Raw genomic sequence first — 24,786 nt, 5'->3', positions numbered from 1 at the left:
TGTCTGCCATTGCCCTCCTCCACTGGCATCACGTACATGAGGATGCTGCATATAGATTATTTGATGTGATGAAGTCTCCAACTCCAGGCAGGTCTTCCCTGACTCCTCAAACTTAAAGCTTTCTCTTTTCCCAAAGAGCAGATGCTGTTTCTTGGGGGGAGGGGCATAAAAGATGAAGCCAAGTGTTGGGGGATATGGAGGGGAGGAGGGCAGCAGGGATCTGCACACAAAGCCAAGGCGCCACCACTGAGCGAGCAACACACGCTGAAGAAAGTCTTTTCCTAATCTTAATCTGAGTGTTTGAGTCACTTACTGATTTGTTTAGGGGAAATTCCCAAGCAGAACAACTCTAAAGAGAAATTTGATCATGAGATCTTTGCCAAAAGGGTTTGTGTGTAATGGAGTAACATAACTTCCAGGTGTCAGAAAAGAAAACAGTGACAACATCTTTAAAAAGAGAATAAGACAAGAAATTTACTAAAGGAAGTGAAGGTTAGGTCTCTGGGAATCCTTTATTCTATACCAAGTTATTTATCTTGGATCTTATAAATTATCTGAGAAGGAAAAAAAATATTTGCCATTTAATGACCATTATTGATTAACCTTGTCTTCTCTGGTGACTTGGTGGTAAAGAATCTGCCTGCTTTTGCAGGAGACTTGAGTCAGGAAGATCCCCTGGAGAAGGAAATGGCAACCCACTCCAAATATTCTTGCCTAGGAAATCCCATGAGCAGAGGAGTCTGGCAGGCTGCAGTCCATGAGGTCGCAAAAGAGTCAGACACGACTTAGCGACTAAACAACAATAACAATGATTAACCTTATTCTGTAATAATTGGCGGATTTCATTAACTTTGGTATGGCATGTAAAACTAATCTTACCATTACTTTTAGCTCAGTCCCTCATTAAGGGTAATAGCCCCAAATCTACATTTTCAGAGTAGTATTGAACAATTAGAGAAGCTGTCTTTAGTTCAGAGGAACAAGTCAAAAGATGGCTTAATATACATATGAAATAAACTTCTTCCTTTTGTTCTGTCTTTGGATGGACACAGTACTAGACTTCCTAGGATGTTAACTGTTGAAGTATCTTATCAAGTCAGATAATAGATTTTCTTTCTTTGATCCTTTAAGAAGGGTTAATAATTATTAATACAGAATAATGAAGTCTGAATTGTAAATAGTATGGACTGCCTTCTTGAAATGCTGCCTTTATTATTCTGATAATAGGTTGTAATCCTTCTATTCCCATCTTACTTTTTCCCAAGTAGCAGAGTTCTGTGAAAATCCAAAATGTGTAGAAATATGACTTCAAATCTGATAGAAAATATATTTCTTAGAGCCCTTTTTACCTGGTTATGGTTTCAGACTTATATGTATATTTCATCTTTGTGTCTCTCCACTGGCAACAGTTAGAAATCCCATTTAATTCATATTCATGTTGTAGTCTGTACATGTATCTGACCATCTTTAGTCTTTTTTTATACAGGCTCTGCTCAGACGCTTTTATCTATTTGTGTCATATTAGTCTTTAAGAAGAGTTCAGGCTATGTATGTTGACACGTAGCAAAGTATCTTACTTAAGTTAAGTCTTTGAAAATTGTTTAAATCACAAATTTAATATTTGCTGTTAATGTATCAAGATTGCAAAACAAGAATGTAACTTTTTATGGGACAAAATTAATGAAATCGGGTCCTATGTAGAATTGAACTCAGGTTTATCCTAGATGGAGATGGAGATTTTCTTAGACTGGTTAGAAAAGACTCACATGGTGCAGAACCTAAGAAGATTTCCATAATAAAATTGTAGTAAATTTCTAAAAATCACTCAGAGAAGAATATAGTTAAACAGATAGATAAGAACAGCCGTCCCCCCATGGGATTAGTTAAAACAGCTTGTATTCCTAGTAGGCTTTTACTCTGTCATATCTGATTAAAGGAGGTATAAAACCTTCATAAGTTTGAGTGTAAAGTTGCATGTGTATATTTGCACCCAGATTTTTAGAGTATTTGGCAAAATGTTTTATGATGTCACTGTAGTTTCTAAATTAAATCAGTTCACAGCTCTTAACTAGCATGTTATAGTATGTCTTGTTGAATTTTACTTAACTTGTTATTTTGAAATGGAAGCATTCATGAATGGCTAACATGCCTTTCAGTAATATCTCTTCTTGTTTTCTCTAAATCTCTGAACTCACCTTGTAGGCATAATACGTGTGGGGCATTCAGTCTCCCATTTAGATTGAAAATGAAACACTATGCTTTGCGTTGATATTTTATTGCGTGCACTGGAGTGATATTAATCTGTATACTCTGTACATAGCCTGAAATTCATTTGAACTAGTTCTCACTGAACAGTGTTTGTCCAGTACTGTGCTGCAAGCTTTCTTCACATGCACTGTCTCACTTAGCATTCATGATAACCCTGTGAGCTTGGGATCATTGGGTTCAATTTACAGATCCAAAAGCTTTGGCTCAGAAGTGAAAGTAACTTGCCCAAAGTTTAAACATCTAGGAAGACGTGCAGTCAAGTTTCAATCCAGGTCTTTGGACTCTAAAACCCAAATTAATTTCTTTCCCTTTCCCCATCATAATGATACCCTTTAAAACATTTCTATTGCCCATCTCTGAGCTTCCTAAAAATCTTCAATAGAGTTCAGGAGTTCCAGAGAAGGAAGAAATGTTCTTTTGACCTTAATAACTGTAGCTAGAACTTGGGGAAAAGGGTCTAAAGTTAATTTATTATCCATAGGAGTGATTCGAACTTGTTAGATACAAATAACTGTTGGTGTTCCTTCTTTATGGGCCCTAAAATACTGTGTAGACATAACAGAGCGAGGAGGAAAGAGTTGGTCAAGTTGCTGTGTTCTACCATTAGCTAACCAGAGCAGCATCTTATTACTTAGAATGCCCCGTCCTGGTTTTAATTTCCCTTTTTGTAGTCATCAGATGCAGAGAATTCTTTTATGGGTGCACCTATTTGACACTGGAAATACATGAAATTAACTTACCTTGGAGAAAAGCACAGTGACCCCAAATGAGTCCTGTCATCTGCTCTGATAAGAAAAACTTGTAGTAAGGTATCTATATAACAAAGAATTTTCACTCATTTTTGGTCTCCTGAGCCTAATTTTTTCCCATCTATACAAGAAATGCTTTGGACAAGGTGACCTCTGAGGTCTCTTCTATGTAGGGAGTTATGGTTCTGACAGTTCATCTTCACATCAGTATTCTGTATGTGGGAGAGTAAGTTCATTCTTGGCCTTATTTTGGCTTCAGAGACTTGATCAAATCCTAATGTGATTCAGTTGATGTTACCTCTCTTTTTTAGATATTCACTATCTCTTCATGTCTATACTTTTGCTTTCATTTGGCAGACCACAATGCCATATACATGATGTAAATGTTTTCTTGGCTTCCTCACATAATTTCCTAAGTTCCTATTAGAATTGCTGTCTTTGGTAAAGAGAATATTTACTTACCTGTAATATTGGTTCTCTAAAGGTGTAAGTTACAATCACCTTTACTCTTCCTATTTGGGATATGGTCTGACTCAGAAATTGATGTTTATCAAAATTCGATCTGTCTTGTGTCAGGGCAGGAGAGCCACAGAGTGGTGAGCAACCTACAACTGTGTGAGTGTATCTTAAGAGAACATAATTACAGGTAAGAAATTTTCTCTCTTCCACAGGTTGCATAATCTTACTATCCATATCTCTGTAGGCTTCCTTTCTGAACTGTTTGTTTCCATCATTTTAGGTTCCAATATTCATTACAAAAAAAATGTGACTGATTAGAGAGCTCTTTTTGACTTTTTTCCCTTTTTCATTTCTGCAGAAGGATTCTGGTAATGATTTGAATTATTCATGCATAATTTAACCAAACTACTTAACAAGGAGGGAAACTCACAGGATATTGAGAGTAGTCTTTTTGGAAGCATTTTGGCACTTGTAGTAAAGAGCTATTTATTCTCATCCAGAGTTTTCCTGTGAAACTTTTCTATTACTTCTTCAGATATCCCCAGCACAGGACAGACAACTCTTAAGAGATCTATCTTCTTTTTACACACTTACTTTATGTGTCAGCTTTATTCTATGTCATCGGAGTCTCATATAAACGCTAAGATTTCTTCCTTCTCTTTTTCCCATTTATTCCATTCTAAGCAGTATGAAGAGTTAAATAGTAATCATTTTTATTGTTTTTTTTTTTTTTTTTTAAGTGGGACTTCATTATGTGTAATCCAGGCTTTCTCAGTTATGCTTCATAGAAGGAATTTATGGGGCAGTATCCTAAAATGCTGAAACACAAGACAAAAAATACTTTGGCTGTGGACCTGAATGAATGTGTTGAATTAATATCTATCACCAGTTGATATATAGTGACCCAGTTGATGCATTTAAAATAAATAGGTGAGCCAAATAGTTTTAAATGATTGTTGATAATTCCCTGGTTCTTTTCCCATTTTAGCGCTGGATAAAGCAAGCCTTGGAAGAAGGGATGACCCAAACATCATTTGTACCCCAAGAGACTAGAACTCAGCACCTATACCAAAGTAATGAGAACAGTAATTCTAGTATCTGCAAAGACAATGCAGGTGTGTATCGCAAACCTTTCTGAACACATGAGCAATGATTGCTTTGGCTCTGCATTAAACATTTCACTGAATACTTTAAAAAGTATGATACAAAAAAAAATAGCATTGTTCTCTAAATAGTTACTTTACATCTGTCTTTACAGAGGAAGAGAGAGATCTCAAGTCAGGGATCAGTATTCCCAGGACGGCAAAGAAGGAACTAGACAGTGTACAGATAACAGCAGAAATGGTTTTTTAAAAGGTTAGATACATTTAAAGTAGTAAGTTTAGGAGCTCTATATCCATATTTATAAGAGGGGAAATAAGAAAAGATGTGGGGCACTATTCAGGAAAGAATCAAAATTGTAGGTGATTGAGTGGGGTGGGACTTGTTGAAGGGGCACGGGGTGAGTAAAGTAAATGAGAAATTACTATGAATTGGTTGTTTTCAAAAGAGCTTGCACAATTAGTGTCAATTTTTTAAAAGACATGACCTTGAATCCAATTTAAAGTCCTCATGAATTTTTAAACTGGAGGGTCATGAAAAGTCATCTGGTCCATTGGTTTTGCTGTAACTCTTGCAGGGGTCTTGATTGCAGTTGAAAGCACAGGTGCATGAACTTGATACCAATTTATTTGGGGATAGTTTTATTACCAAGTTTCTCTTGGCCAGTATTACTTTAATTGAAAAGTTCTGTGTGATTTCTGTTTCTTAATCTCTAAATCAATTTTGTGATTATTATGCAATCAAAACAAAATACCAAAATAAATACACTGCTAAAAGTCATGCAAGTCTGTACCTAACATAGTAATATTTCAAATTTTCATAGACACCTCTTGTTCATTGCCTAAGTAAATATGAACTTGAATTAAATAAAGAGATATGTACTAGTAATATCTGGTTTTTACTAAAACTTTGTGTAAGATTATATTTGGAAAAAATAATGCTGCTAAAAATAGGTTTTTTTTTCAAGTTATTGATTTAGTTTATTTTTCTATCCTTAGACTGGATTATACCTTGTAAGTTATCACATATATAACCTCAATATAATAAAATCCCTGTGTAGAACATCTGGAAGATAAATGATACCATATATTTAAAATACTTTATTCTCTTCACCAGTGATTAGGAAGATTTACTTGAACCAGGTTCACATAAAGAAATGCTGGTAACAGATTTTTGTCAATTTTATCAATTTATTGGCAGCTTTTACAGTACAGTGAGACTATAACAATTGGAATCTTCTACACATGTATGTGTAGTCTGTGTGTTGTGTATGTATGTATTTGAGGTTGGGAAAGGGAGGCTGTATTAGCAATTCATGTCTTGACTGGCAAAGATTCATAAGGAAAGTGCCTCCAATTATCATGTGCCCTAGTTGGAATGGAGTTAAGACTGTTAGTCACCAACCTTTATTAAAGTTCTCTCTTCTCTAGCATTGAGAAAGATTCAAAGGATACATCTTGCCCTTAAGCAACAACATAAACTGGAAAACATTTAATTGAAACCAAGCAGTACTCAAATGAGCATCTTGGTATATTGCTACTAGTATAAATCCTGAGGAGTTATTTTTATTTGTTGCTTTGGTTTCTTTGGTTTTGGGATTTTTTTAATTTTGTTTTTCTTATCTCAAAAAGACCAAGGAGATATTAATCAAGAAAGCGAGACAGATTGATACAGTAGAAAGACTCCAACAGACCTGAATTTAATGATCATCTCTACCCTTTACTAGTGCTGACTTCCCTGTAGCTCAGATGGTAAAGAACTGCCTGCAGTGCAGGAGACCAGGGTTCGATCCCTGGGTTGGGAAGATCCTCTGGAAAAGGGAACCACGATCCACTCCAGTGTTCTTGCCTGGAGAATCCCATGGACAGAGAAGCCTAGTGGGCTACAGTCCGTGGGGTTATAGAGTTGGACATGACTGAGCCACTAACAGACACACACCCTTTACTAACTCAGGCAAGTTATAAAATATCTCTGAGGCTCATCTGTGAAAACGGGTATAGTAATATCTGCCTTGTAGAGCTAATATGAGAGTAATGTATATAAAGTACAGTATCAGACCCTCAATAGGAATTATTATTGTCATTATTATACACAGATTTCTTGTTGAACATTTATGGAAAATTTATAGAAATTAATCGTATACTAGAATACATGAAGTTCCTTAAAGCTAAAGTTGTGTAGAAATAAACAGTATTAACTCTGCAGGCAAGGGCGAGTATAATGTTCATTATTTGTAAACGATGTGGATATATACCTAGGAGTCTAAATAATTGAAAAAATAAACTGCTGGATATATAAAAATTAATAGCATTTATGTACCAAGAAAATAAATGAAGAAAAATTTTGATTGCTGAGCTCAACAAAATGAAGAAACTGCCTAGGAATAATGGTGGAGACATGTAGAACAAAGCATTACTGAGGAATATTTTTTTGTCTTGAGGAAATAAAGGGAACTTCCATATTCCTTAATGGAAAGAGGAAATATAATGAGTGTTTTTTTTTCTTGTCTTCATACAGTTTCCATCAAGCTAGTTTGTTTGGGGTTTTGATTTAATTATCTTGGAAGTTTATCATAAAAAATAAACATGAAGGTAACTAAGAAAACTTGAAAAAGTAATGGCGAAGAAGTACCTACCTATCAGTATAAAACTAGCTTCTAATGTGACACTGTAAGTTGGTAATTAGATTAGTACAGATTCAATAATGGATGTATATATGGAACAGAATAGGCAGAAACAGGCTTTATGTAAGTGAAAGATTCTGTAAACTATTCTATAATTTTTACTTATGGGGGAGATGGGAAAGAATTACATCTTTTCCAAAGTAAAATCTGTGTACATTCATTGTTTGGCTTTGTTTTCTTTTTTTAATTAAAGTTTCTATGTCTTTAGCTCTCTGAACTGATAGAGGACAAAAATACTGGGAGAAAGGATTTGCAAAAATGACAGGGAAATAATATCTCTACTAGAAATTTGAGAAGATTTATCATATGCATTTTTAAAAACCTAGTAGTAATTTTTCTAGCTACTTACTGTGCAGATTGTAGAGAAGTAGGTGTGGACTTAAAAACAGAAGTAGACTGTGGGCTTTTGCACAGTCTTAGTCATGAAATTGTTAATTAATTGCCAGTAATACTGAATAAAAGTGACCTGGGTTTCAGTGAATAAAGAAATGGTAGAATTCGTGGTTTACCTTCTATTGCCTATACTTTTGATGAAATACTATACAGTAGCATTAAAATTTTTACTGTTGATTTATTTTATCAAATTAATCTCCTAAAAACAGTACAGTACTACTTTTGAATAAAATTTCAGTCATCTGAATGTTGACTCTGTAAGAATACTATCGTTATGACCAAATAAAAATTTTCCATGGAATGTAAAGGAGGTTCAATACTTGAAATTTTATTCATATAATAATTTATTAGCAAACCAAATGGAAGAGGAGGGAGTAATAGCATAGTAAATGTGATTTTAATGATAAATCTAATAAAATAACATACTGAATGATTTTCTTATTTTACATCTATCTGAAAACAGTTGCCAGGTATACTTCATGTTGAAAAATAGATTAAACCTTCTAAATGGGTTATCAGATTATCCCAGTATTACCATTCTTATTTAATAACATTTAGAATTGTTGTCCAAGCTGATTATCAAAAAAAAAAAAAAACCTAAGAAACAATGAGATAAAAGTTTTAGTAAAGAGGATGTATAGGTTATCATTGTATACAAATAATATGCTTATCTACTTAGAAAAGCCAAAAGAACTGAAAAACTAGTAGAGGTCATTAGGGTAGCTAGATAAAAAATATGTACCATACTGAATGATTTTCTTACATGTTAGCAATAACATTTAACTGATATACAGGGAGAAATACATCTACTTAACAGTAGTAATGGAAAATAGAGAACACTGGAGAATAAACCTAAGTTAGAAATGTGGCAAATCTGTAATGAAGCGGTATAATGGATTCTCTGGCGGTCCAGTGGTTAGGACCCCACGTCCTCACCGTCGAGGGCCTGGGTTCAACCCCATAAGCCGCCAAAATATTAATAATAATGATGAAGAGCAATATGAATGAAGGCATAAGTAGGTGAAAGATCATGCCACAGTGCTCAGTGAGAATTCTCCACAGATTACCCATGAATTTAATACAGCCCCAATCAGCCTTGGGAAGGGGAAGTATCAGCATAGTTGACCAACGATTTCTACAGTTCATTGACATGAACAAGTATGCTAGAATAGGCAAAATAATTGGAGAGCTAGAATAGAATAACTGGAATTGTCCAAACAGTTTTACTAAAAGTGTACAGAATAACATTCAGAACTAAACTCAGTATCTAGTAGGAGAAATGTCATATTTCAAATCAGTATAGAAATATGATTATTCTATAATTACAAAATAATTTGGAAGAATATGCTAGCCATTTGCCCTGTGAAAAGGTTAGAACATTCTGAGTTAAATTCGAAAATTAAATATGGAGATAATGGGAAAATAGGTCATTTTTATAGTCTTGGGGTGGGGTGACAAAGACATGTCTGAGGCAGAAAATAAAGGAAATAGTTGATACATTTGACTAAATACAAATATAAACTTTGTATAGCTAAAAAAGACTTAATAAAATATAATTGTAACATTTTTGTCACTGTAATGGAAAGATTTTTACTATGAGTGAAGATAGCAGGTTATTTATTCAGTGTGATTTAGACAAAGAATCATTAAGGCCATGTTAAGAAAGAGATTGAAAAAAAAAAGAAACAGATTGAGATGAAAATACCCCAGGACATTAGCAGTGCATTAATTTGTGAATATGATTTCAAGTTAAGTATGTGTTTCAATATGTGGATGTTTGTTTATATATCTTGGGAATTACTTAAGTAAAGGTACAAAACCATAAAAGATAGATTTAATCAGAAAATTTGATAGCTGTGTATGACAAAAAGAAGAAAAATGAAACTTTAAAAGAAAATTTTGTAAATATAGTATTGTTCATATAAAAAAGTAGGCACATTACCACTGGCCTGTAAACTTCATAAAGGATGAGTGCTAGGTCTCTTTCATTAAATATAATAAATACTCAATAAATATATTTTAAATGAGTAACCTGTAAGTTGATTTGGAGATGGGAGAGTTCATCTGAACTTCATAACTTTTCTACAATGAACTTTATAACTTACATAATTGCTTTTAGTAGTTACAGTGTTGGACCTAGCAGTATAGTGGTCTTTTAAAAGATTTGCTGTTGAAGACTCTTGAAATATATAAACCTAAATGTAAGTTATGAATCACATGTTTGTTTTGTTTATACCTAGGCACTTTTCAGAAGGAGAAAAGAAAAACATAGTATCTGGAACAGAAGGAAAATACAAACATACTTCTACTCTAGGAAAATTTTTTAAATTTTTTAGATACTTGAAAAATATGTTTCTCCAGTATTTTTTGCTTTTATTTCTTCTCTGTTTCACCCTCTATTGCCCTAGTTTAGTGCTTCATAACTCTTTCTGTGTAACTCCTCCATTAACTCCGAATAGTTCCCCAGTGTTCATTCTCCTGCTAACCATTGCTACCAGGGGAATTGTTCTGAAGCATAGCTGTGCTGCTATCCCAAAACTTTTCCTCAGCAGCTTGGGAGGAAACCTAATCATTTAACCTAATGATTAAGAATGTAGATGGGAACCAGATTGCCTACTCCTTCTTTAAAATAGGAATGCTAATACTAGTACTGGATTTATAGAGTTACTCATGTTAAACCTGCTAATTCACATGAAGCACATAGGATAATCATTTTCCCCTACATACCTAGTTCAGTGGTTTCCATGTAAGAAGTACTAAACAAATAAATAGCTTGAAACTGTGAACGAATAAAAATAGATTTTTTCCTTTAAGAAAGTGAGATAGGTGCATTGCCCTGAGTAGTAACTAAAACTTAAAGAATGTTAACTTTCTTTCAAAGTGGAACTAAGAAGTCTACCGTAGAAAGTAGGATATTCCAATCAGAAAAAGAGTACCAGCCTAATTTTTGAAAATGAGGTTTATATAAAAATGATTTCACACTTTGAAGCACTCTAAAACTAAGTACTCAGTGAGGATCAGGTAATCATGTGTAACTCTCTCCTGCTGAAGCAGAATATTATGTAAAGAGCTGCTAAAGAATGGAAAACTATATAAAAGCTTAAAACTGAGTTGGTGAACCAACAATTCGACAGAGAGTGATTTTAACAGAGACACAGATTTGAGGGTTTTTTTAGAATGTGAAAAATATAAATTTATGTTTTCCACTACAAGAGATTAAATTAGCTCCAGGGATTAGTTATTTCAAGTGTCAGATTCATCTGATGAGTTTTTGGGAGTTTAGAGAGTTTTGAGAATCATTTTTAAGTGTGGCAATTAAAGAACCTTTGGGCTTTTGGTTTGATTGCAGGAGATAACAGTGGGGTGAGGCAAAAGTGGAGTTATGAGCCATTGTGGGCTAGAGATTAATGGCTTCACTACGAGTATCCCTTTAGGCTGTAATTTCAAACCTCTCATCCAAGCCTTGTATTTCACAGACTTGTTGAGCCCATTAAAGAAATGGAAGTCTCGCTATCTGATGGAGCAGAATGTCACCAAGTTACTGCGGCCTCTTTCTCCAGTCACACCACCCCCTCCCAATCCAGGCTCAAAGAGCCCCCAGCTGACCACACCTGGCCCATCTCACCCGGAAGAGGAGTGTCGAAATGGATACAGCCTCATGTTCTCACCAGTCACATCTCTTACTACTGCTAGTCGCTGCAATACTCCCCTGCAATTTGAGGTGATTTGGGTTTGGTTGTTGGGAGTTCTGAATATGAAAATCATCATTTGCACCTCCTCATTTCAAATATAATACCATTCCAAATGTTTCTTTACCATGTCCTTTGCCCACCTGAGCAAGAGAATGGGAAACCTCAGGGTCATTGTGACCTATTACCTGGTAGCCTCTCATCTTGGCAGTCTCTATACTTAACAAAATAGGAAGAGTACTCCCACAGGTGATACTCATCTATCTTTTGCATGCAGTTCATCATCTTCCATACCTTTAGGTGGTAGTCATGCTAGACCTTCATCTTTACCTTTACTGTATGCCTTGGTTAAAATTGGCCTCTAGCTTCCTAGTAACCATTAAAATGACACCAGCCTGAGAGTGCAGATTATAGTGATTGGTTGTGCCTCCGTTTCTTGGCCTTTAAATCAGTGAGGTGTCTTTGTTATTTTGCATTCTCTTTGTGGCCTCAGTAAACAGATTTAGAAAGCATTGAGGTATGGTTTATGGCAAATCAGGATTTTCATTTCCAGGTTACTTTCCCTTCTTGTAATAATGTGTTAGAAATGAGAAGTAGAGTCTAGCAACATGCATTTATTTATACGAACCAGATTTATTGCTCACTCTGGTCACCTGTTTCAAAAAGTCAATTCTGAATTGCGTTAGTATTCAAGTTTGAGTGATAGTAGGTTTATTGAATAGAATCCATGTGAGTGCATAAAAAAAAAACTCCTGCATGTTGCTTTGACTTCTAATTAAACAGACACTGTTCCTTCTCAGAAAAATTTGTTTTGATGACTAAACACAGCTTGGACTTCTCCAGATGTCTTGTTTGATAAAGGGGAATGTTCTAATCAGTGTCATCCTGCCTATTCAGTATTTAAAAGAGGATGGGAATTAAAAAGACCTGAACGTTTAAATAGCTAACTCAGAAAGGTAGCTAGCAACCTTGAAAATAAGAGGAAGCTATATTCTGTGCCTAAACTATGTTAACTTACTTTTGGAGCAAACCTTTTTCTGAGAGAGGGGGGATAAAAAACCTTCCTGGTCACGTTTGACTTCTAGGGATTCTCCAGGCAAGAATACTAGAGTGGGTTGCCATTTCCTTCTCCAGTGGATCTTCCCAACCCAGGGATCGAACCCAGGTCTCCTGCGTTGCAGGCAGACGCTTTAACCTCTGAGCCACCCGGGAAGCCCAAGAGAAGTTATCCTTTACCAAATTCCCTGTGACATTCTTTTAAGCCAGATAGTAAAACATCCGATATGGGCCTTACTAAGTTTACTTGGATCTAATTGCAGTTGACTTTTCATTTAGCAGCTGAAGTTTGATGGTAAAATTTCATGAGAGGACATTCTCCCTGTCAGGCAGTAGATTGTAAGAATAGAATTTCATAGTTTATTATAATTAAAGGTAAAATTAGAAGGGGAGTTGCCTTCTAGAACAGACAGGTTTAGCACTCAGTGTATCCTACCCCTTGTAGCGTTTTGGATAACTATGAAACACTATGGAAATATAAGGGCTTTTTTTTTTTTTTTTCAATCAGAGATCATTTTAGTGATGCATAGTCTAAGCATGATGTTAGAACACCAGGAAAGAAAGAAAATATTATAGTATATTAAATAACTCATCCCTTCAAAAAGTTCAGTGTATATTTTCACTATTTTAGTCTCATGATTTAACTAAGAAAATTTGGCCTGTTTCATCAATTAAAAAAAAAAAACCAGATTTCGTCATCCTGGCCATCTTTATCACCATTTTAATTGCCATACACTTTCCTATATTCTAGTTTAGGGAAGTAGGGAGCCTTATTTTCACCTAAGACTGTGACACACAAATAGCAGAGAAATGGCACAAGTAAGATCAGTTTATTGGGGAAAGAATATTTCTAAAAGGAAAAATAAAGAACCTTCCAGAAGAAAAGGGAGAAATGCTAAGGGGATGAGTTGAAAAGACATGTAATAAAAAAAATAAGATCATGAGAGGGAAGCATCAAAAAAAGAGTAAGCAGCATTGGGAGGGCAAGCTTAATGAACCCCTTCTTTCCACCGAAATAACCTTTCCCTGCCTGCCTCAAGAGCCATACCCCATTATCCAGCCCACACAGCACCCCACCAAATGAAATTAGTAACAGCCAGCAGCCCTGCTGAAGCAGCCTCATTTCCTCTGCCACAGAATTGTTCAGCCACCCAGGCCACAGCTGTCCAGAGGCTGCGTTAGAAACCCTCCTCTTTCCTTGTCACAGCTGCCACCATCATTCCCTGCTTTCCCTGCTTTTTCCCTCCACATCTTCCTATCCGAACCCACTGCCCGGTTACTGTTTCACTCAGGAGTGCTGCTTCAGGCGAAAGTCCTAAGGATAAGCCCTTGTTCAGGACCAGAGGCTTGAAGTGTACACATCTGCTGTTGTTTTTTTTTTTTTTTAAATCCTTTTCTCTCTGTTCCTCAAAGTACAGTGGATTATGTTAGGAACCATCTAGCCTGTGAGCTGGAGAAGCCATCAGTCATAACTCCTGCAGCTGTCATTTAGGAGGAACTGGCCATCTCCCTAGCCCTGACAGCCCCCTGCATGCTAAGCAGTTCCCCTGGGTAAATAAGGCAGGCCTGAGCCACACAGGAGAAAGAGGAAATGTGACGTTCAGAAGAGGGTGTGGGGTAAAGAGGAGAGGTGCCCTGAAGCATGAGGGATGAGTAATAGGATGCCTGTCAATAACAAATACTACTGGTTACTAAATTCTCATCTAACATAGAAAGACAATGTAACAGTATAAAATCTCACCAATTTAATAACTCTTGTTATCCACTTGAGATGTTTACTTATAGCATGAAACATAACCAGTTTATCCTTAAATGCTTTCAGAGACACCAGGAAGCATTTTAACAAGTCATTCTGTCCATTGAGATGATTCTGCATTTAAGCATTTCCCTTGTGCATTCTTATCCCTCTCCCTGCCCCACCCCCACCTCACCCCCCAAATTTGTGGCTAACCATCTATGCTTGCTTTTGCTTTATTTTTTGTTTGTTTTGTTTTGCTTCTTTGAGTAGATGAATAACAAGATGCTTTTCCCTCCTCTAGAACATATCCTCCCCTGAGAGTTCCCCTGCGAATAGGCCCGAGTCCCTGTCACCCGAGGTAGTTATCACACCATCTCAATCACACTTGGAGGCTGTGAGTGAGTGGGCATGAGTGTGTTCCTGCGTGTGTGGGGAGGGCTTGGGGGATCCGAGTGAATGGGGTGATGGGCTGGAGGGTGGCCGATTGGTCACACTGTAAGGTGAATGAATCTTCCCATGTGTGACTGTGGTTACTCAGAATTCTCAATGTAGATGGAGGAAAATGAAGTAGGGGTGTGTGTGTGTGTGTGTATGGTGGGGTTCGTTTTTGTTGGTTTTGAGGGGAGGGCGGTGGGTATGGCTGAAGAGTTCTTTTAAAGTAGGATAGAATCTAGAAGTCAAGTTTAAAGGAGCTGAAAATGTGGGAACCTTGTTAAAGTCTAACAAAGTGTGTTTGTTAAGTAAGGAAGGTTAAATCAACAGTTGGTAGGAGCTGTCTTTTTTTTTTTCTTTTTCTTTTTCTTATTTTAGGAGCTGTCTTTTGATATTTATTATCTTGGACTTGATGAAGGACAGCTTATATTTTAAAAGTTAGGCAGTGATTTATGCTTTATTCCAGAGTTAATCTGACAGCTCTGTTTAACTGGATGTTTTGAGCTTTGGTTGATAGATTAAGCATCTTTAGGAAGGCAGAGTCATACCTCTCAGCTTAAATCAGCCCGTGGCTTCTGTGACTCAGGAATCCATTCTACAGTGGTTGGGGAAATAGGTGCTGTACAGGTGGTACCTCTTAGAATAGCGAATCTTCCTGCTGTGGAGATGTTAAATTCACATGTTAGTGCTAGAGTTCCTTAACTTGTTACAAGATTTCAACAAAGGTAGCAGTGATAACTCCATGAATCCACATGGAGCCTTACTCCTGGTGAAAAGAAAGTTACAGTCTCTCATAAACTTTCGGAAATTAAGGACTTTTATTCCCACACCCTTCCGGTATAGTGCTAAACTCAGTGACAGGTGACCAAATTCTGAATTGGTAGGATTTTATAGATCAGTGTGAAACTAAAGATTGTATTCTAGTGTACTAGAGGTTTTCTGACTGGTACTTTTTAGTCTTATTTTGTAAGGAACATAAAGCTCTCTCTCCTCAGTTGCTAAAGACTCTAAGTTAGAATAATTTGGAGGCTGACAATGTTGTATTATCTGGGTTTCTGATTCTGTTCTTTCTAGAGAGTTAGCTATAGTGGACATAGTGACAGAAAATCTTTGATGTTAGGAGGTAACGATGACCAAGTAGATGGGTTTATTTTTGGTACGTTTCAGCATTTCAGATGCTCTGCAGTGATGAACATTAGTGGTCTTATGGTATGTTGACATACATTAGAGGATGCAGAAAGAATTGAGTGACCAGAAAATTTATGAGAAACACACATACTTAATAGTGAAAGTGAGTGAAGAACTGGTTGGTTGATGTCTTCAACTAATACCATTCTCCTTCCCTGAAGTAACTTAAATACTTGACTTTTCGTCTTTCTACTTTTTTTCACCTTTTCCCCTCCTCCCACCTTCCATCAATATTAGTTTAGAAATGAATAACACCAGAAGCCAGTTATCTTAAGACACCATTCTCATCTCTGTGGCTCCATGGGGCTCAGGTAAATCCCTGATTATACTGCCAGTCCCTGATTGTAGTGCAAGGTGACTCAGCAAACCTGATGAAAGGCTAAGCAGGCAAAATAGTCACATTTGGCCAATTATCTAATTCTGACTTTCCCAGTATTCTCATCCAAAGACTTTAAATCAATTTGGGAAAGGCCAGGATTCTTTGGTAATCTGGCATGTGTACACTGGTGCTACATGGGACCTTTACAGATGTTAATGGCTTTCTCTATTCTACTTTCGTCCCTCTTACCTCTCCTTATTCACCTGTGCCCCCTCATTTCCCTTCTTTTCTGCCCTTTGACTTTTTCCTTTCTCCCCTACCCCATGTCTCCGTTGATTTTTATTCTTTCAGCTTTGTCACCGAAAAGACCTGGACTTGACAAAAGTAGGCTACCTTGACTCCAACACTAACAGCTGTGCTGACAGACCTTCCCTGATCAACTCGGGTCATTCTGACCTGGCTCCTCATCCCTCTGTTGGACCCACCTCTGAGACTGGTTTTACAAGCAGGAGTGGAGATGGACATCAGACTCTTGTGAGAAACTCGGACCAGACATTTCGGACAGAGTTTAACTTGATGTATGCCTACTCCCCACTGAACGCTATGCCTCGAGCAGATGGATTGTATCGAGGGTCTCCCCTGGTAGGGGATAGAAAGCCTTTACATTTGGATGGGGGCTATTGTTCCCCTGCAGAAGGGTTTCCCAGCAGATATGAACATGGTTTTCTGAAAGACCTCTCTCGTGGATCGATGTCACCTGGTGGCGAAAGGACTTGTGAAGGAGTCCCATCTGCCCCCCAGAACCCACCACAGAGGAAAAAGGTAAGTGTTTCACATTTTGTAGACCCTTTTGAAGAACATTAACTGAATAAGTAGTCACTGAGTTACCACTATGTTTTTAGCACTGTTCTCAGTGTGAGGAAAATGAAGGTAAGTAAGACACAGTCTCTTGGCATGTTCAGTGAAAGACTATATTAATACAATTTGATGAGTGTTGTAAATATTAAGCAAATTTAAATGCTTCTCATGTATGTGTCATGCAGTTGGCTAGGCAATTGAAAGGATAAAGCAATGAAAAAGAATAATGCTACTTTACATGTTTTATGCTACTTTTCATGTTCTGGGCACCATTAGGCTCTTCTTATGCATTTAGCTTCACAATAGTCCTATAAGATGGGTAATTTCCCATTTTACAAATGATGGAACTTAAGACCAGTTGCATAACTTGCCCGTGGTCACACAGATAGTATATGGATGAGCTAGGACACTCCCCAGGTCTGCCTGATTCCAGACTGTATGCTCTTACTGCCACCATGCTGTATCGCCACTTTGTTGTCGCCCTAATGGAGCTTATAGCAAGTGAGACTGAGCTTAGCAGATAATTATATTAATGATGAGAAAAAAGAACAACTTAATAGAGGAAACCTGGCCAAGTTGGATAGTGGAGGGTGCTTGAAGACAAACAAGAGGTTCATAGCCAAGTTTGCGAGGAATAGCATGAAAGGTGACAGGTCACTGATTTGGCTGATCTCAAATAGTAAGTAATCAATCAGTCAACATATTGAGGGGATGAAGATGCTACAGAACAGAGCAGAACAAGTAGCTGTGACACTCCATTGAGTGGGCAGCAGGGATGTGATACGATTGCAGTTGAATGTTGCTGTGGTAGCAGGTGAGAAGTAAGGAGAATAGAGATGGGCAGGGCCAGGTCCCAGAAATCTGGTTTGGGGCTTGACTTGCAGTTGATGCCTGTTCTAGAAATTATGAAGCCAAAAATCTGCATTTTATGTCAGTGATTTTCAACTAGGTTTATTTGGAAATGCACAGGAGTATTTTGAGCTTTCCAATCAACTTCCATTACTGGTCAATCTAGAGATGCTTAAATGTCCTCTGTGTATGACAGTCTCACATAATTGCAAAGTATCTATGGTACTCTTGTTCACATATAGGCTGGTGGCTTTTTATCTTTGCATTGCAAAGAAATACATTACCAGAATTCTTACACTAACTCGTCTCCATGATTATGTATATAAATTGCATACACAAAATTGTCTTACTTTGTATTTTTGTTATATTTTATATTTGAACAGAAAATTGAGAGCCCTAAGTGATTAAAAGGAGGAAACACTGGCAGATAATTTGTAATAAAATAGCATTAGGGGGACTTCCTTGGCAGTCTAGTGGTTAAGATACTGAGCTTCCACTGCAGGGGGCTTGGGTTGGGTTCCCAATGGGGAAACTAAGATCCGGCATGCCAGGAGGCACGGCCACCCTGCCCCCACCCCCCACCAAGAAAAAATTAGAATACGGTTTAGAATACTGTTGCATGAGACTCACAGATTTAGAGAACAAACTTACGGTTGCTGCAGGGGAAGGGGGACAGTTAGAGAGGCTGGGATCGACATGTCCGCACTGCTGTATTTAACATGGATAACCAACAAGGTTCGACTGTATAGCACAGGGAACACTGCTCACTGTAATGTGGCAGCCTGGATGGGAGGGGGATTTGGGGGAGAATGGATACATGTATATGTATGGCTGAGTCACTCTTTTGTGCACCTGAAACTGTCACAGCATTGTTAATCAGCTATACTCCAATATAAAATAAAACATTTTTTTAAAAAAAGATTACTGTTGCATGAACAGTATTGACTAGCAGGAACAAAAATGGTAACAAGTCTTTGGATTTCTGGTTTCATTTATTATGTGCAAAAATGATTGAAATCATGATCTGTTATTTCAGAAATATTGTTGAGCACCTGCTATCAGGCAAGTTCTGTGCTGTACATTAAAGACAAAAAGCCAAATAAATGTGTTCTCTGCCCTTGCAGAACACAACAGTTTATAAGTATACGAGACACTGTGTTAGGTCGAAAGCCAGTGTGAGCACAGTGTGCTGTAACAGCTAAAAGGGGACATCCCAGGTGGGGCAGGGAAGAGGGCTTTCGGTGTGCAGTCAGGAAAGAGTAAGGCAGAGAAATGGCAAGTTGGGGAGAAGTTTCCCAGTGCAGGTTTTCTAGAGCTGGCACAACAATACTGATTCCTGGGGACTGAGGAAGAGACTTTCTCAAACTGCACAAACTCCTAGTTCTTCCCCTTCCCTTTTCATGTAATTTTGTTTGTTTCTGGCCATGCCACGCAGCATTTGGTATCTTAGTTCCCCAACCAGGCTGAACCTGTGCCCCTGCCTTGGAAGCGCAGCATCTTTCCCACTGGACCACCAGGGAAGTACCCCACCTTTCCCGGTGCTACCTTTGTTGCAAATAACTGTGATAGCACACTTCTGTTACATGGAACTGTGATCTCACAGGTTTTTCTGAAGGCAGAATAAAGATTGAGGTCTATTGGTAAATGCCATTTTTCAGAAATGTCATCTCCTGGTGTATTCTCTTTTTCTTACCAGTGTCCCACTGATGTAAATACGTAGCTGTGCTCAGGTCTCTCTCACACCTGGAAAAAGTCACCGGTTGGTGCCTGCTTTGTTTGCCTGGCCTGCTGGCAGTTTCCTAGGGTTCCATGTTCTTTCCCCGCTGCTAGTGATCCACAAATGATGTCTAGCTGGAGTCCTGTTTCTTTTTTCCTTCCTAGGTATCCCTGCTGGAGTACCGCAAACGGAAACAAGAAGCCAAGGAAAATTCTGCTGGTGGGGGAGGTGACTCCACACAGAGCAAAAGCAAGTCTGCAGGAGCTGGGCAAGGCGGCAGTAACTCACTTTCTGACACTGGTGCCCATGGTGTGCAGGGATCCTCAGCCCGAACCCCATCTTCCCCTCACAAAAAATTCTCCCCGTCTCATTCCTCTATGTCTCATCTGGAGGCGGTAAGCCCCTCAGATTCCAGAGGCACTTCGTCTCACTGCAGACCTCAAGAGAGTATCAGCAGTAGGTGGTAAGTTTAAGTTTGATGCTCTGGTGATTAAATTCAGGAGGGAAATAAATGTCTAGACTCTTTACCTAAGATGTATGGAAACACTTGAGAAAGCCAGCCAGCAGTACCATGTGCCATATTCGGCTGATTTAATAGTATCAGTCACAGTCCCCGAGCTTGACAGAAGCAAACGATTGCCACTGAGCCTGCAGAACACTATGTTGGACGGCATATAGTTGTGGACACAGAGGAGTTATTTTATTCACTGGGCACTAACACTGCCTCTTCTCTTTTCTCATTTCATGTGCAAGGTAAGTCAGGAGGTGAGCCCAGTTCCACTGAAATTAACATCAGGTGTCTCAGCTCCACATGGCTAGCATATATAGAGAGTTGGGACACACTCCTGAAAGGATTTGTCTAGTTTAAGAGAGACAACAAATAAATAGATAATACTAATGTCAGGTACTAAGTATCAAATGAGTGAAATAAAGAATGAGGTATTCTAGGGAAATTGAACTGAAGAAATGAGTTCTGGGAAAGAAGAGACATGGCTCAAACGAGTAATGTTCATTCATCTGTGAAACATTACTACTACGTGCCAGTCACATGACTTCACGGAAGAGAAAAATAACATTTAAAGATGGAGGTTAAAAGCAGTAGACACCTTTAGATCCCCCTTCTCCTTGGTTGTTTTTTCTTAAAGTGTTTATTCTTAGGTGCCTGACATAGTCTGAGGCAGAGAAAATACTTTGTTTTAAATTGGTCCTGAAGAAAATAGTGTTTTAAAAGAGGATGTTTTAAGAAACATTGTATAGCTATTTGTCAGAGCCTTGTTTGTTCCATACTCTTAACTCTCAAGGCCTATGGCATAAGTGTACACCCTTTTGCCTTCACAGGATGGTTCCCACATCGGTAGAACGACTCCGAGAAGGAGGGAGCATCCCTAAGGTCCTCCGAAGCAGTGTGAGGGTGGCCCAAAAAGGAGAGCCTTCCCCCACGTGGGAGAGTAACATCACAGAGAAAGACTCAGGTGAGCCGATGGCCTTCTTCTGCCAGCCAGGTTCAGGGACACATGAGCCAGGCTCCACACAGTTCACACCAAATGCTGGGCTGAGGTGAGTCCATTTCTTAATGAGGCTGGGCTCCATTACATGCAAAGTTCCAGCTCAGTCTTGCTTTCATTTTCTTGGGCTGTAGCATTCTTAAGGTCTAGCGTTGCTTGCTCTCTGTCTACTCTTTTTTCCCAAAGGATACCTTTCTGTAACTCATCTCTCCAAAGCCCTGGGAATCACCTTGATGAAGGATGAAGAGAAAGAAGGAGACAAATCAGATCAGGCATTTAAAACAGCCCATAATTAACCACTCATTTTGCCCTTCTGGCATGCTGCACTCACCTGATTTATCAGAGAGCAGCATGGGTTGGTGCTGGCATTGGTGACTTGAATGAATAATGGCTCTCTCTCATCCATTCTCAGAAAGTGAGTTGATTTTGTATTATCTTCCAGACCCTGCGGATGGTGAAGGCCCAGAGACATTGAGCTCAGCACTCTCTAAAGGAGCGGCCGTTTACAGCCCTTCCAGATACAGCTACCAGGTGAGGCAAGAAAGTGCTCATCTCTGGGCATAGGAGTGTGTTCTGGGTTCCAAATGTTTTGTGATCCTGGCCGTCCTTTGCAGTTGAGATGTTGTCTTTGCATATAGTTTCAGCAGCCTTGGAAATAAGTCATCATCGGCTCACCTTCAGGTAATAAATCATGCCAGAAAATTGAAGTGACCAAAGACAGCCATTTTACTGTCTCTGGTATCCTAAAAAGAACAAATGTTTAAGAAGATAAAGAAGAAGAAGAAGAAAAAGTAGGGTCTTTTAAATATTCACAAGCCTCAAAGGCTTAAATAGGGACTTTTTCACCTCCTTATGCTTTTCCTCCCAACTCTTTCTAGCTCCTGCAGTGTGATAGTCCACGGACAGAATCACAAAGCCTCCTTCAACAGAGTTCCTCCCCCTTTAGAGGACATCCCACCCAGTCTCCGGGATACAGTTATCGAACTACTGCACTGAGACCTGGGAACCCCCCTTCTCATGGTTCTTCAGAATCCTCCCTCTCTTCCACGTCCTATTCCAGCCCCGCCCACCCTGTGTCCACAGACTCATTGGCCCCATTTACGGGGACACCAGGGTATTATAGCAGCCAGCCACATTCTGGAAACAGCACCGGCAGCAGTCTTCCAAGGAGGAGCTGCCCTTCTAGTGCTGCTAGCCCTACCCCACAGGGCCCCTCAGACTCGCCGACCTCAGACTCGGTTTCCCAGTCCAGCACAGGAACTCTGAGTTCCACCTCCTTTCCTCAGAACTCTAGGTCGTCATTGTCATCAGACTTCCGGACTATCAGTCTGCCCAGTGCTGGGCAGTCAGCTGCCTACCAGGCCTCCAGGGTATCTGCGGTTTCCAATTCACAGCACTACCCACATCGAGGGAGTGGGGGTGTGCACCAGTACCGACTCCAGCCACTGCAGGGGTCGGGGGTCAAGACTCAGACAGGACTTTCCTAGGGCTTCTGGATTTGGGCAAACAGAACTTGAATGAGCCCATAGCTGCTTCCTTCCAGCTGCCTCTGGAACCTAGGCCGAGCATATTGCTGGGGAAGGGGGTACAAGGTGCCAGAGGATTGGGTCTGGTCGACAAGAAACAAGACTTGTGGTCACGACTGGCTCTGGCCTTGGAGAAAGATGTAAATCTTGTCTGAAGCAGAGACTATAAAGAAGTTTCTCCCTGCTGTTAAGGGTACATTGTTGACAAGCAAATGGTGTTTCGGTTAGTAACGATTCTAAGTGCAATGAGTTGTGTTGAAGCCTCCATCTCCCATCCTTGCCTGTAGCCTGTAGTCACTTGTGCAGTGAGGACATCTTTTTAAATCCAAAAAAGAAAAAGGTTTTCAAAGGAAAAAAAGAGGTGAAAAGAGCCAATCTCAAAGCCCCAAGCCATCTGAGTAGTGTTAGGGTTTTATGCACTTAAGAAAAAAGGTGGGTATATAAAACAACCATTCCAAAAGCAGGTATCTGGCCAAGATGTGTTCACTGAGAATATTCCTTACCTTTGTCTTAAAAACACCAAGAGGCAGGGATAGTGAAGCTTGGTGTGTGCTCTGAGGGGTTCCTGGATCTCTGAAGAAGTACTCGTGGTCAGTTCTTGATTATTCAGAAGCAGGTTATCCTAGTAGATTGTCTGAGCCCCCAGCTGGTACCAACCCACTCCCCTTCCCCAAGCTATTTCACAGCTCAGTAACCCATGAAGTAAGTAGGCAAAGAAAAGAGAGATGGGCCAATTGCATTGCTACTTACCAGCCATTGGCAATGCATTTGATTAGGAAGAGTCCCAAGTAGCTTGGGAGTTCTTTGAATTTTATTTTTTCTACTCCCAGTTAATCAGGAGTTGCCGATCCCCTGAGTAGGACCGCCTCCATGACTGGAGAGCATGCACTCGTGACTGCAGGGTAAGAGTGGAAAGCTTTGATTGTGGAATGGCACCGACAGGACTGTGATTGTGTGTGGGCATGTCCCACGTTTCTTTGGGAGATGCTTATTTGAGAGTGGCCCAGGTGAGAGTGCTGTGAGGCCGCCCACACGCCTGCTGACAGCTGTTCTGGATGAGAGATGCGCGCAGACTGGCTTCTCCCCTCAGTGCATCGTGCCTGTTGTACGCCCCTGGAGGCGCCCTGGAGCCGGCCAGGCGGGGTACACAATCTTTTTAAATTCCATACGGTTGCCAGCTTATTTCTTTCACTGTTTACTGTAATATCCGGCGTGTTTTTATTTATCTAATTTTTGTATTCAGTTATAACCATGGTAGGGGTAGCAAATATCTGACAGGTGTAATCCCTGGTGCTGCAGTGGACCTTACTTCTTTCTTTTGGACAAGATAATACTGTGAGTCTCCCTCCTTCCTCCCCTCCAGTTTGTTTTCTCCTTTTTCCCCTCAGCCTCTTGCACCCCCTTCTTTGTGCCCTCTCCTCCAACTACCATATGCACAGTCTTCTCTCTTTGTGTGTGACTGTTACAGAATTTCACTTTTTCAAAATTCAAATCAGGTGTTTGCTCAAATGAGGGGAGATTTTTTTTTTAATGCTGAAAAGTCAGCAGAATACTTTTCTTTATGTTGTTTCCCCCACAAACCCATCAGTCTGGGAGAGCGTTGGGAGTGGAAATCATGTTGCCTGGGATGCTGGTTTCTTTGTATATTATATAAAACGTATGTAAATGTCTCTCCATTGGGCTGGGGTTCGCATTCTCCCCGCGGCCGCGCGCCGGGGGGGAGGCCAGCGGGCAGGCGGCCCTCACCCTGCCTGGCACGCGCAGAGACCCCAGCCCCTCTGTGTGGGCAGGGTGCTGTCAAGACCAGACCTCGGGGGGGCGGGGGGTGGGGGGCTCTTGGAAGGGAAGAAGTATCACTTCTTTCTCAAGTGGAGTGTTTACACCTTGCTGTAACATTTGAACTTTCACAAGAGATGTAATAATTTTGATAATAAAATTCTTAACCATAATAATCATAAGTTGAGAACTCTTTTGTCCAATTCTGTGACACTGCCTTGCTTAGTTTTCCTGAAGCTATCCTTAAAGGGAGCAAGATGGACCCACATTCAGGAGAGTGTGCTCTTGGTGGAGTTGCGTTGCCCATAATGGGGCCAGGAATACAGATTGATCTTCCTTCACCATTTTATGACTAAGATCAGGCAATAAGGGGGACTTCTCTGGTGGTCCAGTGGGTAAGAATCTACCTTCCAGTGCAGAGGACCCAAGTTCAGTACCTGGTTGGGGAACTAAGATCCAGCATGCTGTGGTCAACTGGAG

The 24,786-nt window shown here is 39.5% G+C and overlaps 1 protein-coding gene and 1 non-coding gene across 17 annotated transcripts in view; one reads left to right on the top strand and one right to left on the bottom strand.

Moving 5' to 3' along the window:
* Nucleotides 1-24,479, top strand: part of SETD5 (SET domain containing 5) — a 78,691-nt gene extending 54,212 nt beyond the window's left edge. For 10 of the 16 annotated variants that reach the window (XM_043886006.1, XM_043886002.1, XM_043886000.1 and 7 more), the window contains 8 exons: nt 4,465-4,591; nt 11,130-11,374; nt 14,438-14,494; nt 16,427-16,897; nt 19,664-19,962; nt 20,838-20,971; nt 21,447-21,535; nt 21,883-24,479. In XM_043886006.1, coding sequence (XP_043741941.1) covers nt 4,465-4,591; nt 11,130-11,374; nt 14,438-14,494; nt 16,427-16,897; nt 19,664-19,962; nt 20,838-20,971; nt 21,447-21,535; nt 21,883-22,491 — 2,031 coding nt within the window. In that variant the 3' untranslated portion in view covers nt 22,492-24,479. The remainder of the gene's footprint in view (nt 1-4,464; nt 4,592-11,129; nt 11,375-14,437; nt 14,495-16,426; nt 16,898-19,663; nt 19,963-20,837; nt 20,972-21,446; nt 21,536-21,882) is intronic. The other 6 variants (XM_043886010.1, XM_043886008.1, XM_043886013.1 and 3 more) reach the window with 1 other exon arrangement.
* Nucleotides 12,483-12,554, bottom strand: TRNAC-GCA. Its single transcript has one exon. It is a non-coding gene; the product is annotated as a tRNA-Cys (tRNA).
* Nucleotides 24,480-24,786: the final 307 nt, after the last annotated feature.

This window comes from Cervus elaphus, chromosome 24 (assembly GCF_910594005.1).
Source record: "Cervus elaphus chromosome 24, mCerEla1.1, whole genome shotgun sequence".
Classification (NCBI taxonomy): domain Eukaryota; kingdom Metazoa; phylum Chordata; class Mammalia; order Artiodactyla; family Cervidae; genus Cervus; species Cervus elaphus.
Note: the sequence above shows the minus strand (reverse complement) of the source record. Positions and strands in the feature narration are given on the sequence as shown.